We start from the raw sequence: 14,337 nt of genomic DNA on the forward strand, positions 1-14,337 counted from the left end.
TTCAAAGTTTGAGCTGGTTTTCACAGGGAGAAATTTACATTTATAGTGCTTGGTGAAAAATGAAAAATGTTTAGGGTAGGCTATGACAATTAAGATTGGTTTAATTATACAGGTTCAATTATTTAAGAATAGATGTTTTTGTCAAGTAATTGAATAATAAAATTACATATTTGTAAAAATATTATATTTAATCTTGGTCCTTGACTTTCAAATGTTTTGATGTGAGTGCTCTGGATGCACAAAATGAATAAAGATTTATTTTTATTTGTAGGGGGGAATATGAAGCCAGAAGGACTATGAAAGATATATCTGAAACCCTGAAGAAAATGCCACACGAAGACCCTGTAAGTAAATACATAGGCACTTTGCTGAGGTATGGGCTTTGCTCATAGTTGAAGGCCATATGGTGATCTATAGCTGTTTATTTCTGTGTTGTTTGGTGGAGAATTGTCTCATTGACAATCATACCACATATTCTTTTTATATTTGGTCTGGTATAATGGATCATGTGTAACATATCATAAATACTACACATTTGGCATCCACATTATGAATTAAAATAATAGATATTTTCTTTCTTAAATTGGTGCATTGAGCCTATTTTTTGTATTTGATAAATATTATTTCAATTGAACTTTTTTATTGTCATGAGATTTCCTGACTTTACTATCGGTACAATTGACAGTTTTGAGAATGATATTAGCTGCAAATAAAGTTAATGTTGATAAAAATTAATTTAACAAAAGTTGATACATGCCTACGTTTATGTTTGAAGGTTGCATCTAGAGTAGAAAGAAGGTTAAATGCTATACAGAACGAGTTACGAGGAGATAGGGATCGACATGCTTATGATCGTTACGATGAACTATTGAATTTATCAACTGATTTACGACAGGTGAGAGAAAGCTTTCCTGATATTTTTCAAAAAAAGGTTTTAATTTATAATATTTTAGAAAAATAATGTTTTGGAATTTTTACATAAAGTAAACTGGTATTTCCCCTTAAATATTATAATGTTCCTTTAATGAACAGGAGCTTCAAGTACATGTTTAAGTATTTTACCCATAAAAATTATTTCTATGAACAAAATATTGCAGATAGTTAATGGCATCAACTGATAAGTATTTTAAAGTTATTAAAAATATGTCAAAATATGTCAAAATTATTATATTTCAAGTAATTGTTATTGAATTAAACTTAAATTTTCCATTTTCAGCATTTTAGCGCACCAACAATAATTGTAATTATATTAGTCTTGTTTAATTATATACTAGTTTTGTTTTGAATGATTTATTTGCAGTTTGAACAGTGGGATTAAATATCAGACCAAATCTATCTTAATCAATTCATAAGAAACCAAAATGTACATTTTGATAAAACTGGTTCAATTTGAAAGTAGTTAAAATTGTTTGATACTTATTTGTTGGAGTTTGATTTTTTATTTAAAAAAAATATTTCTGTGGACTCATTTATTTTCCCTGGATACTAATTTTCAGAGATTATTGAAAACTGTCATTTTCATGGATGTTTTATCTCATGGTTTTGCTGCAGTCTGCATACAAGCCTATAGAAAATGTTTGCTTTGTTGAACATTTAAATTTAGATATTTATATATTCCCACAAAATCCATGAAAATTGATATCCCTCAAATAATAAGAAAAAAACGCAATATACATAATTAAGGGAGTTCGCTTCTCATTTTCAAAGTAATTAACTTTTCAAAACACCAGTTTATATAGATAGGGGATTAATAAAGGAATCCAAAGAGCAAAAAAAATATATAGGTCACCATGCTTGTTTTCGAGATATTAGCCATTGAAATTTTGGTGGGAAAATATTCTCTCTAGACTTTTCATAGCTTTATCATTGACAAGTTGAAGTTCTCAAAAACTGTTAAAAAGTAATTAAAATTTTATAAGACTTTTACAGATGGCATATTATTATACATGTAAAAGATTTACAACAAAAAAATGGGGGTCACTGGGCAATTTTTTTTCAAGGCATTTGAATGGATAAAACCAGAGTATTCCAAAAATCTGACAAAAAATCTAAAACATGACAAGCCAGCTTCCTTAAGTTTGGTCTGATATTTAAAGGTTATATATATCATTTGCACACTGGTAGAAGATATCATATCATTTCAGGCAATAAATCAAAATCAACATTATGCACAACAAGCATCAGATGAACGAGTCAGGAATCAGTATTTACAATCAGAAGCCAATAAAATCAGAGTAGGTTCTTCAATATTTTATTTATGACAGATAACGGCTGGTCCTGAACGGGCATGAAATAATTGCAACTGTACATTAAGAAGTCAATCAGTCATATTTTGGACTACAAATGTATTTTTGGTTGATCAATCCTTTGTCTAAACAAATCTGTTTTTTTTTTATAATTACTAGGTGGAAAAGGCCGATTGAACATAAGTCTTACTTTCATCTATATTTGTTTAAAAGTTAATATTTAGTGAACAAATTATAAATACCATAGATCATTGAAATGTTTTAAGTAAGAATTTTTATGATTTTTAAGGACAACAGGCGTTTATGACTAAGTCAATTTTGCAATGACTGGTTGTCAAATTTTTTTTGAAATCTTGTATATGTACATACAAGGGCCTGTATTTTTGTCTCTTTAATTATTCAAATTTCCATGTAAATGCATGTCTGCTGCTTTGAAAAACTGTCATATATACTTTCATTGTATTTGTGGCAGTATTCTAGTTTAGACGATGTTTGTTTGTTTACATATATTCATGAGTTAGAATATGACATCAAAATCACCCATTGAGGTCTCGGCCATATTTCCATCTGGTACAATTTTGAACTTTCACTTAATCTCCAGTTCAAGGTTATTTTCATGAAATTACATTAACTTCCATAAATATGAAGAAAAAAAAAGTTATTTAGTAAAGAAAGAATAACTTCTTCTTTTACAATTTTCTAACAAAAAATATCATCTTTTAAAAGTAAGAAAAAAATATTTAAAGAAACTTTGTTCAGGAATATTTTTAGTAGTAAAGCCCGTAATTTGAAATTTTATTTGGTAAATCCTCAATAAATTACTGTTCCACATTTACCAATGAAGAAATGTTTAATAAATACTATGATATTGTAGGTTGAGTCAGATTTAGATAACCTAAAGAGAAAACTGGACCAGAGTGAAGGAGGCAAAGTAGCTCTTCAAGCACAGGTAGGTACCAGTTATATTGTAAACATCAGGTAAAAGCTGATTTGGTGTAAAGAAGCAATCTTCATCTATATTGTCAAGGCCTAAAGATTAAAAAACTAAGTTATAAAAACTATTCGAAGTTTGAAACTCAGAAAAGAAAGTGTAAAAGGTCTTAACAAATAAACACACACTTGTATTACTTGGAGCACAGTATCTTTTTAAAATAATGTAAACTAGACAAATACCTGATATTGTTTAACATGTTTATGAATCATGTTATTTATTTAGGTTGATGAATTAAGGTCACAGCTACACAGAATAGACAATGAAAAAGGTCGTCTGAAACAACAAATGGACGACAGTCGATATGAAGATGAAGTGAGAGACAGAAGGAAAAGGAGATCAGGTTAGTATAATGGAGAATATGTGTTCATAACTTTACATTTTGAAATTTCATAATTTTCCACTTTTTGCTGTATTCATATTTCTACGATATTGCACTCATATTTCATTTTAAAATCCAACTGATTTTTGGGTTTCCAATAGGAAAACAAAGACATTATTATATTGATTCAACTATTAAATTAAATGTCAACTTCATGTTGTTATCTGAAATGATTCCTGTTTACAGTGATTTGAAAATCTGTATGTTCCCTTCAAAATTCTTTTTAATCTTATTCATTAAATCTGAGTCCGATATTTAATATACACTCAATTTCTTGATGGTGTATTTATTTCCATAAAGTTTCAATATATTTGTGATGGATACATTTTAAATTAAGGAGATGTAGTATCATTCCCAATGAGACAACAAGTGTCTACCCACTGAAGGAAAAATGAAGTTGACGTAAGCAATTATAGACAACTGTACATCCTTCAACAATGAGAAAAAACCAATATCGTATGGTCGGCTATAAAAGGCCCTGACATGAAAAATATGAAGCAATTCAATTTAGAAAACGAATTGTTTATATGCAATAAAATAATATTTTCATTTTTAGCTGAAGAGGAAAAGGACAGAGACAGGAGATTGATGGAGAGAGAATTACAGGAGTTACGTGGACAGTTAACTCGATCAATTAGTGCTTCAAGTGAAATGGAGGAATTAAGGCGAGGGATTGAACGCAGTGAGCGACAGAGAGTTCAACTTTCAGATCATATAGAGGTCAGTTGTTAAAAGTAGTTGGTATTTTGTAGAGGTCAGTTGTTAAAAGTAGTTGGTATTTTGTAGAGGTCAGTTGTTAAAAGTAGTTGGTATTTTGTAGAGGTCAGTTGTTAAAAGTAGTTGGTATTTTGTAGAGGTCAGTTGTTAAAAGTAGTTGGTATTTTGTATTTAATGGCTATATATCTATGATCGTAATATTTCTGTGTGGGTTTTTAGTTGCTTGGTTTCTGTCTCATTGGTATATACTTGATATAATGATTTTTATTCCTGGGATACAAGTTTGGGTGAAGTTTTAACTAACAAATTTTCTTTGGCCTTTTCAGAATTTGTTTATTCCAAAATTGATTGTCCTAGAAAATGCAACTTTTCGTCAATCTGTGAAATGTATAGCTACAAAAATGGAAACGTGTTTAACATAATGGAAATATGATGAAAGGTTGTGTCTCTAAATTTTTAGAATCTTATAAGTTATTTATTACATATATTTAATTTTTTGTAGACTTTGACGAAGGATTTAGATAACAGAGAAAAACAGGCTGCCAAGCTTATTACACAATTAAAAGAAATGTCAGACAAGTTTGAAGCTTCTGATCGGCAGAAGAATCAGTTACAAACTAATTATGACGATACTTCTAATAAAGTGAAAGAAGTTACTAAAGACTTAGAAAAAACAACTAATGAATTGCGTAATACACAGTTATCTTTACATGAGTCGGAGAAAAAGAAAGATGAATTCAAAGCTCGAGCTCAGGAAACTGTCAGACAGTAAGTAGAATTATATATATTGAATATTCCAGAAAAAATAACATTTGTGAGCGTTTGTTAAAAAATAGGGAGTAAATATCTGGAACATGACTTTATTGGCATAGCGATAATTAGTCAGTTTTCTGTGGTTTTTTCTCTGCTAAAAGAAGGCAAAATCATTTGGAGCCAAGAATTAACAGGAATAAGTATGGATTTTAAAATGTGTTTCCTTTTTTTTTTTTTTTTAGGAAAATGGTAATAACTTAATTATGAAACTAACAAAAATGAAAATGATTGTAATCTTAACTTGATCAAATTTTAGATGGAAAATGAAACTAATCTGTACTTGTTCTATTTTTAGATGGAAAATGAAAGTAAAACAATTAGAGCGTGAAGTTGACAGACATAAACATGGTGCTAATCAGTTAATACAGAGAAATGAACAGCTAGTCAAAGATCTGGAAAGTCATCGCCACCAGCTTCATCATAATGGGATGCAGATGGAAAATATGAAACGAGAGCTAGGGGATGCATTGGTAAGTTGTAAGCAAGAATACTTCATTGTTATCGTGGGTATCAATTTGAGTGGATGAACACCAAGAAAAATAAAAGATTTTTGTGGGTATTAGAATCTGGATTTGGTTTTGGAAAAAACTGCATATAAGATTACGGAAATTTGTTATTACATTGAACCTTTCAATTTGTGTTCACCTATACACATGAAACCTGTAAAAATTAGTTCCATAGTATTGAATTTAGAGACAATAATAGTTCACCACTGGACAATAATAGTTCACCACTGGACAATAATAGTTCTCCACTGGACAATAATAGTTCACCACTGGACAATAATAGTTTACCACTGTTCCATAGTATTGAATTTAGAGACAATAATAGTTCACCACTGTTCCACAGTATTGAATTTAGAGACAATAATAGTTCACCACTGTTCTATAGTATTGAATTTAGAGACAATAATAGTTTAGTTCACCACTGTTCCATAGTATTGAATTTAGAGACAATAATAGTTCACCACTGTTCCATAGTATTGAATTTAGAGACAATAATAGTTCACCACTGTTCCATAGTATGGAATTTAGAGACAATAATAGTTCACCACTGTTCCATAGTATGGAATTGAGAGACAATAATAGTTCACCACTGTTCCATAGTATGGAATTGAGAGACAATAATAGTTCACCACTGTTCCATAGTATGGAATTGAGAGACAATAATAGTTCACCACTGTTCCATAGTATGGAATTGAGAGACAATAATAGTTCACCACTGTTCCATAGTATGGAATTGAGAGACAATAATAGTTCACCACTGTTCCATAGTATTGAATTGAGAGACAATAATAGTTCACCACTGTTCCATAGTATTGGATTTAGAGACAATAATAGTTCACCACTGTTCCATAGTATGGAATTGAGAGACAATAATAGTTCACCACTGTTCCATAGTATGGAATTGAGAGACAATAATAGTTCACCACTGTTCCATAGTATTGGATTGAGAGACAATAATAGTTCACCACTGTTCCATAGTATTGAATTGAGAGACAATAATAGTTCACCACTGTTCCATAGTATTGGATTGAGAGACAATAATAGTTCACCACTGTTCCATAGTATTGGATTGAGAGACAATAATAGTTCACCACTGTTCCATAGTATTGAATTGAGAGACAATAATAGTTCACCACTGTTCCATAGTATTGGATTAAGAGACAATAATAGTTCACCACTGTTCCATAGTATTGGATTTAGAGATAGTAATAGTTCACCACTGTTCAAATCTCATAAGTTTAATACATAGATATAAATCACGGTAACTAACAAAAATTGGCATTTCTAGTTTTTCCATCAAAACATCTTTGCAAAACATAGTATTAAAATTAATCTCTCACTTTTATGTGGGGGTTGGGACTGCATTGCTGCAATGAAAATATATTTTTTTCATTTATCAAATTCCAGTAGATATGTAACAGTTTTCATTTTAAGCATAATTAGTTTAGACATTGAAATAAAGAAAACATTTCAGCAAATATAGGATACATATGTTGTGCTCTCATTATATGTTGTTCTAAGTGACATGAATTGTCAAATTCTCATCTGGTGCATTACAAATGCATTAGAATTGACACTGTATTTCAAGTATAAAAGTAATCAGTTAAGTTATTTGATTTTTTCCAGGCTGTACGAGCTGCTCAGGATGAACAAATCAGAGTCAAAGACGTGGAACTTAATGAACTTAAATCTGTAAGAATAGATATGGACAGGGAGGTCAGAGACTCCAGAACAATTGTTGAAAGGGTAAATATAGTTTCTGTTTGTAGAATATTATCATTGTACATCATGTTTGCATGTGTAGTAGGAAATTTATGAATGATTTGGAAATATATATTTTCATAGTTCAAATGCATAATTGAAATATATGGTATGACCATAATATATGAATGAAATTTTTTTTTTTTTTATCTTTGATGACATTTTATTATTAACTTGAGGTATATAGACACTTTATTTAATAGTGTCATCCTGCCTTAAAATAATATTTATCTATCATATACAAATATGCATGTATTTTCACATTATTAGATGGAGAATGAATTAAACAACAATGCTGCCAAGTTAGCAACTGTAACAGAAGAAAGAAATAGAATAGAAGACAGAATGTCTTCTCTAGAGGCAGCACATTTATTGGCCCAGGATCAGGCCAATCAACTACAGGTATATAGTCTGTTACTATGGAAATAGCATTGTTTGATTTGAATTTGGCTAGAAGGTCTACACAATCACTTTTCACTCAAAATTTATAATAAAAAAAAAGAATGAGTAAATGGTGGCATGCTAAATTCAAAGTTTTTAAAACATGGTCACAAACAGAATTCACAAATACACACATTGATATTTTTTTTTCACTGTTTGACTAAATATTTCACATTTCACATGACTAAATAAAACTAAACATTTGATACATTTCAAACAAAAATTGAAACAGAAAATAATGGAGTTAAAACTAGTTTCATTTTCACAATTCACAAAGTCACATAGTATTGTTGTGGTATTGTTTCACTGTTAGTTGTTCACATTTCCATGGCAACTGTTAAATAAAATTTGTGAATTGAAAGAAATTGAAGGGGAATAATCTGTAATTTCATATTCATTTTCACAATTCACAAAGACTCAAGGCATTTGTTTTGTTATTGCTTACGTTCAGTCTTCACATTTCTAGCAATTAAAATTAACAATTTTCAGAATGAAAGCTTAATATTAAAACTGATTCATTTTCAGCATGAAATAAAAGAATTGAGTTCTATAAAGGCAGAGATAGCGGCTAAGTTGTCAGAATCTAATGGAAAATTACATGTATGTGCTGCAAAACTCGCAGCATACGTAGTCAAGACACGTTCAAACTGTATTGAAAAATTCATCATAGAAAATAAAGATGGCTATTCCCATATCACAATCAATTTTCCAAAATTCAGTGTTTTTCTCTTGGTACTTCTGCTTTCTCCACCAATAAAAACTGGCCACCACAAAATAGCCCAAAAAGTGGTGTTAAAACAACAAAAATCAATTAATCAATCAATCCAATATCACAATGTAACAATTAATTAGAATATTTGGTGGTCAAGGAAGTTCATTATTTCTTAGCTCCTACACAAGACCCAAAATTTCTTTTGGACAAATCATGCCTATGATTCATGGAAATTTTAGAGCATGAACAAAAAGCAGATTATATGGTTAAGAAATCAATATAGTTTGACTTGTCTTATTTTTTTTAGCATGCTAATTAGTATATAGTAGAAAACCCTGCATGTTTTATTCCTGTTATAATCAGAATTTTCGTCTAATATTCGTTATTTCTGTTGTTTTTATTTAGATTTCTTGGTATTACCTTTGCATGATGTCATTATTTTGAATTTTCACTAACAAATCTGTTTGTTTTGGACAGTATATACTCTTTGAAACTGTTTTCTTTTCATGTAGAGTTGCTTGCTCGTGTTATCAATGTCTGTATTCAGGGGAAAAAATCCTTCAATTTTCAAGTGCATAAACTATATTTTTTTATTTCTCCACTCTTTATATATGCTTTCTTTCCTTATGTTTATATTTCTTGTTATCACACAAACATTATTTTGATTTTTTTTTTCTTTCAAAAGCTGTCTAAATATATAATTTCATAAAATTTAATTAATTTACATTCACATTTTCAGTAATTTTGTTTTATAAATTAAATCAACTCTTATTCATAAAATGATAATATTATCATAATCACGACTTCAATCATTTAACAGTAAATCACTTTAATATTTGTTATCTTAATTTAAAATCAATTGGTAATTATCATGTTCATACAATCATAGATAAACTTGACTTTTATAGGATTTGAAACAGAATTATATAGAGATGCAGCATAGAGAGAAGGCAGCCAGAGACGAGGCTAAACTTTACCAGAGACAACTGCATGAGGTAAAACAATTGGAAGAGTTGAAAGGAAATCATAATATATATTTGTTCATGTAAAGTGAAGTTGCATTTAAACCCCTTGACATACCCTCACATCCATGTAACTTATTTTCGATATGATTCAGCTGTTACTTCATACTTGTGAAACTTAAATGTATTAAAAGTAAATATATTTAAGCATTAGGCTTTTGCTCATGTACACCAAATTGTTGAGGCATGACTTTAGCTTGCTGTTTCCACAAGTGGCAGCAATATTGTCAACATATGCACATTTTGTTTCCATGAAGGGAATATGGCCCTACAGTCATGGTTCACTGACTTTGAATCTTTGCATATTTTATGTGTTAAAGATCAAGAGTTACTATTTAAACTTCAACAGGACATGTCTCTGGTGTCAACTGTTTATTTATTATTTCTAGGAAAGAGAAAATCACCAAGAACAAATAGAGTCTGTCAAACAAGAACTGAGTGAGGTTAAAGTTCGTGAAGCACATGTTATGCAGGATATTCAGAGGAAGATGAAGAGAGGTCATGCTGAGTATGAAGCTACGATACAAACATTGAAGGTAAAGTAAATCAGGGGGTTTGCTTGTTTTTTTATACCCACTGACCTTGAGTTTTTCCTCAATGTTTAGTAATGAGTGGGGTAGGTATACTTGAGTGCAAATCTTCTTGTTTTGGGAAAATTTTAATAAGATCTACAAAGTAATGTTATCATTTTGAAATACTAAAAACTAACTAATTTTTGCTAGCTGGAAAATTGTCAATTTTCTGAAAACTGATCAGTTCAGTTGGAATTTCTAAACATTGTATTAGTCTTGTGAACCAGTTTGCTTCATGTGACCAACATAGAGTATATGTATAGTAACAAATAAGGCTGAATCCACAGTATTAGAAAATAAAAAAAAGGTCTTTTAATAACAAAACATAAAAAGAAAATGGATGTGCAAAACAGAATATGACTGAATTAGATATTTCCATATACAAATGATTTTGACCATACATAAGTTGAACCAAATTTTCACTATTTGATAGATGGAGCTATCAGAAGAAAAATCTGCACATAAAATCTCAAAGAGAAATGAAGAGAAGAATCGTCTGGAAAGTGAGAAACTAACCATAGAAATGGTCAGGTTAGTATACTAATATACACACTATTGTTTAGGATTCAAATTAGGGCTGTTCCATACATAGTATTGGAGGAACTCAGGGACTGGTTACCTCATTTTCAAGGTACCTTCCCTGGATACCATGTTAAGAAAACAACTCTTAAAATCATCAGTACGTTTGTGTCAACCATTTTCATGAATATATTCTAAGCTTCCAGGCTATACAGATTATTTCCAATCTGTTTCAGGTAAATGTTGAAAATACATTGATGAATCTTATATTTTACAAACGCATAACTGATTTGGAGAGTTATCTCCCTGAACCAAGGTTTATCCCCTTAAATAGAACAGGCTACATCATCATCATCGCATCATTAAGTAAAAGTTGATTAACTAGATATTAGAATAAATTTATAAGAAAATTTGGGTATTATACAAGTGTTAAATACAAATCTTGAATTAGCTGTTATTTCAGAAATTAGAGGAAATGATTGGTGGTCATAAAATTTTAGTATTTTTTTAATATATATTTAATAGATATGAAGAGGAGAATGGCCGATTGATGAGAAAATTAGAGAAGATTCGTCAAGAATATGAAACCCAGGTAAGTTTATATCATAGTGTGTGTATACCAGTCAATATCATCTTATCATATTGCTAGGAAAAAATAAATAAAGTGAAAATGAAATATTAAATGTAAAACTTGCTTAGTTTGCTTTTTCCTTTCATTGTTTTTTTCCATCAGTTTGTGCATTGAGTTTTTGGACAATAAATATCTTTTTTAAGTGACAATATTTTTTTTTTATTAATGGAAGATATGTTGGTCTTTTTATTTTATTCAGTTATATTTTCATCCTAATTACATATTAAATTAAAAAAAAATATTGATATGATAAATGAAAATGTAAAAAACTGCAAGAAACAGTTATTTTCATTGTTATAGGTTGTGTATAGTCATTTTTATCATTCAACTTTCAATTTTTGAAAAGCATTTAATGTAAATCAAATTTTCTTTATTCTTTAAAACAAAATGCATTAGAGTTTAAAGGAAAATGATTTCTTGGCCTTATCTTTAGTAGTATATACATGAGTTAAGTTTTGTGAATTTTAGGGAAGTAATTCTGGTAAACTTACAATGTCGCCACATCTCCGTCCCCGGCGGAAACGAGGATGCCTAGTCAGTATAAACCATATTTTAGTGCTGTCGTCTGCTTTGTTGCATCATCATCCCATCATCCTTGTTGTCATAGCAACAGTCATTACTAATAACGATTGAAGAAATAAAATAAAATGGCGGCAAAATAACTGCATGTTTAGAGTCTGCATGACTGATTGATGTGACATGTGATTCATGTTCATGTAGTTTGTTATTTTTTAATCTAATTTGATAAAAAGTTAAAGAGAACAATACACCAATAGAAAGCAGTGTATTGAATTTTGGAAGTAGTGGCAATTACAGATAAAAGAATAAATAGTGTTGCTAGTAAAGTCAGTTTTAATGTAGAATAGAATTATAGTTCAGACTTGTCCATTAAATGAATGTGGGAGGGAAGGGATGGACTGTTTATTTTGGACATGGGCCATTTGGTGTTGAATGTCCATTTGATATATGTGAAATCACTGAAAGATGGTTTGTTGGCTGAGGGAGGATTTTGGAAGTCCTTTTTTTTTTTATCTTACTCCCACATTCATTTAATTGGAAGAGCCTTTTCTTCTATGAATTTAGAAAAAAATGTCTGTCATATATGGATGAGCGATGATGATCTCAGTTTAGAATTCATTGTGTGAAACCATATAAACGCTATGCAAAGAAATGGTACAAGGTTCACACATAATTGTGGGAAAGGAAATGCTTTGTTCATGCACATGTTTGACAACACACTTTATCATAAGATTAGCTCAATATTGTGGAATAGAAAATGCATTCGTTAATGGTCATGTGTGGCAACACTTCATAAATATTTGTTAGTCAGCTAAAGCTGAGACGGTATAGGTATGCAGTTTGTTCAATTTTTATTTTTCCTGCTGTATAATGAACACCATGATTAGGGCTGTTCAAAAATAGTTGAATGGATGTTTAGAGGGTTTGGATGGAGGATGGGGGTCTAAATTTCTGTATTCTAAATTTTTTTCTGCCATTTTTTCTTCCTGTATATGGCCAATTATTCTCTTCTCTTCAATTTTAACACCCTTTATTTTTTATTTTTGCCCACTATTCTTCATTCTGTAAAGCCATCCAGACCCTCAAGTAAATTAAAATAATTAAACTGAGAACAGTGGAATATGTAAGTAATAGAAGATGGGATTTGTTTTCCCTTAAAATTTATATGTTATCTTGTGTCTGAGATCCATAAATGTTTTGAATTGTAAATATTGTTTCTTTTTTTCATTTTTGATTAAGACTGATGTATATTCTTTAAAAGCCATATAAAATTATGTTTCTCTTCTTTTCAGACTCAAATGGCAGAAAGTGACATTTCAAGGTAAATTACTTGTATTTGATTTCAGAGTAAATATAAAGAAAATATTTTACAATAGAGGTATCATAACTCATGATATACAACTTTCTATGATTATTTTTCGAAGAATACTTAAACATTGATAAAAAAATAAAAAAAAGACAAACAAAAAACGGTAAATTAAACAGTATTTATTAAAATTAAGATTTAGATAATAATCCAACAGGTTTCAAAAATCTGACCTTGATCTCTGGTTTCACGATTTATTTATAATGTTTTGTTTATGTGTTACCTGAAGGACAACTTTTGTTTACTTTAAAACTTTCAACATACAACTCAATCATGATAAGTAAATCAAGTGAGACATGTCATCATGCACATTTGTATTATTTTACACATGATGATTTATATAACAAATGATTAACTTATTTGAAAACTTATATTGTTTATACAGGGTGAAAAGAGTGGAGGAAGAATTGTTTTCAGTACAGAATGATGCTAAGAGATTCCAGGCAAATTTCGAGGTAAATATGATATTAAATGACAAAAAATGAAAATTGAAAAAAAAAAATGTTATTTTCATGAAAGTTTAAACTGATTAAAAAATTTCTGACAAAGAGAAATGAAAGATATCAAAGTGATATTCAAACTAACTATTGACAAAAAAAGAAAAAGACCAAAAAAAAACAAAAAAACAAACAACATAATACAAAACACAACACAGAAAACTAAAAACAGAACATCAGGAACCCAACCAAAACAGGGGATAGTCTCAGGAACCCAACCAAAACAGGGGATAGTCTCAGGAACCCAACCAAAAACAGGGGATAGTCTCAGGAACCCAACCAAAACAGGGGATAGTCTCCGGTACTTTGGACAATTAATAGATGATTAACAATCTTTACACTCTTGTTCTTTAGTCTCTGGTGAAAAGTTGTGTCTTTAAAGATCATACCATATCTACTTTTATTTAATGCTCACTTTAGTTTAAAGTATTTGTTTTGTAGTACATTTGTGAAATACAAATATTGATTTTTGACCTTGTTTTCAGGGTTTATTGCATGACATGGTGGCAGAAATTGATTCATTAATGGAGATTACAGCTGTTGGCACTAGAAATCCATATCAGGTGAGTTAGGTTTACTTTATAGATTCTGATGTGCTGGTGTCCTATAGTGGTTATAGCATAATGGCAGCTTGATTTGGGT

The 14,337-nt window shown here is 30.0% G+C and overlaps 1 protein-coding gene across 11 annotated transcripts in view; it reads left to right on the forward strand.

Annotated features, from left to right (window-relative positions):
• Positions 1–14,337, forward strand: part of LOC139515599 (centrosomal protein of 128 kDa-like) — a 32,268-nt gene that overhangs the window by 11,673 nt on the left and 6,258 nt on the right. For 4 of the 11 annotated variants that reach the window (XM_071305211.1, XM_071305212.1, XM_071305210.1 and 1 more), the window contains 18 exons: positions 272–344; positions 776–895; positions 2,145–2,234; positions 3,121–3,195; positions 3,463–3,580; positions 4,176–4,339; positions 4,839–5,104; positions 5,445–5,619; positions 7,282–7,401; positions 7,687–7,818; positions 8,383–8,457; positions 9,478–9,564; positions 9,981–10,127; positions 10,597–10,694; positions 11,208–11,274; positions 13,125–13,153; positions 13,584–13,653; positions 14,181–14,258. In XM_071305211.1, coding sequence (XP_071161312.1) covers positions 272–344; positions 776–895; positions 2,145–2,234; positions 3,121–3,195; positions 3,463–3,580; positions 4,176–4,339; positions 4,839–5,104; positions 5,445–5,619; positions 7,282–7,401; positions 7,687–7,818; positions 8,383–8,457; positions 9,478–9,564; positions 9,981–10,127; positions 10,597–10,694; positions 11,208–11,274; positions 13,125–13,153; positions 13,584–13,653; positions 14,181–14,258 — 1,984 coding nt within the window. Of the gene's footprint in view, positions 1–271; positions 345–775; positions 896–2,144; positions 2,235–3,120; positions 3,196–3,462; positions 3,581–4,175; positions 4,340–4,838; positions 5,105–5,444; positions 5,620–7,281; positions 7,402–7,686; positions 7,819–8,382; positions 8,458–9,477; positions 9,565–9,980; positions 10,128–10,596; positions 10,695–11,207; positions 11,275–11,781; positions 11,848–13,124; positions 13,154–13,583; positions 13,654–14,180; positions 14,259–14,337 lie in introns of all 11 variants that reach the window. The other 7 variants (XM_071305207.1, XM_071305205.1, XM_071305204.1 and 4 more) reach the window with 3 other exon arrangements.

This window comes from Mytilus edulis, chromosome 3 (assembly GCF_963676685.1).
Source record: "Mytilus edulis chromosome 3, xbMytEdul2.2, whole genome shotgun sequence".
Classification (NCBI taxonomy): Eukaryota; Metazoa; Mollusca; class Bivalvia; order Mytilida; family Mytilidae; genus Mytilus; species Mytilus edulis.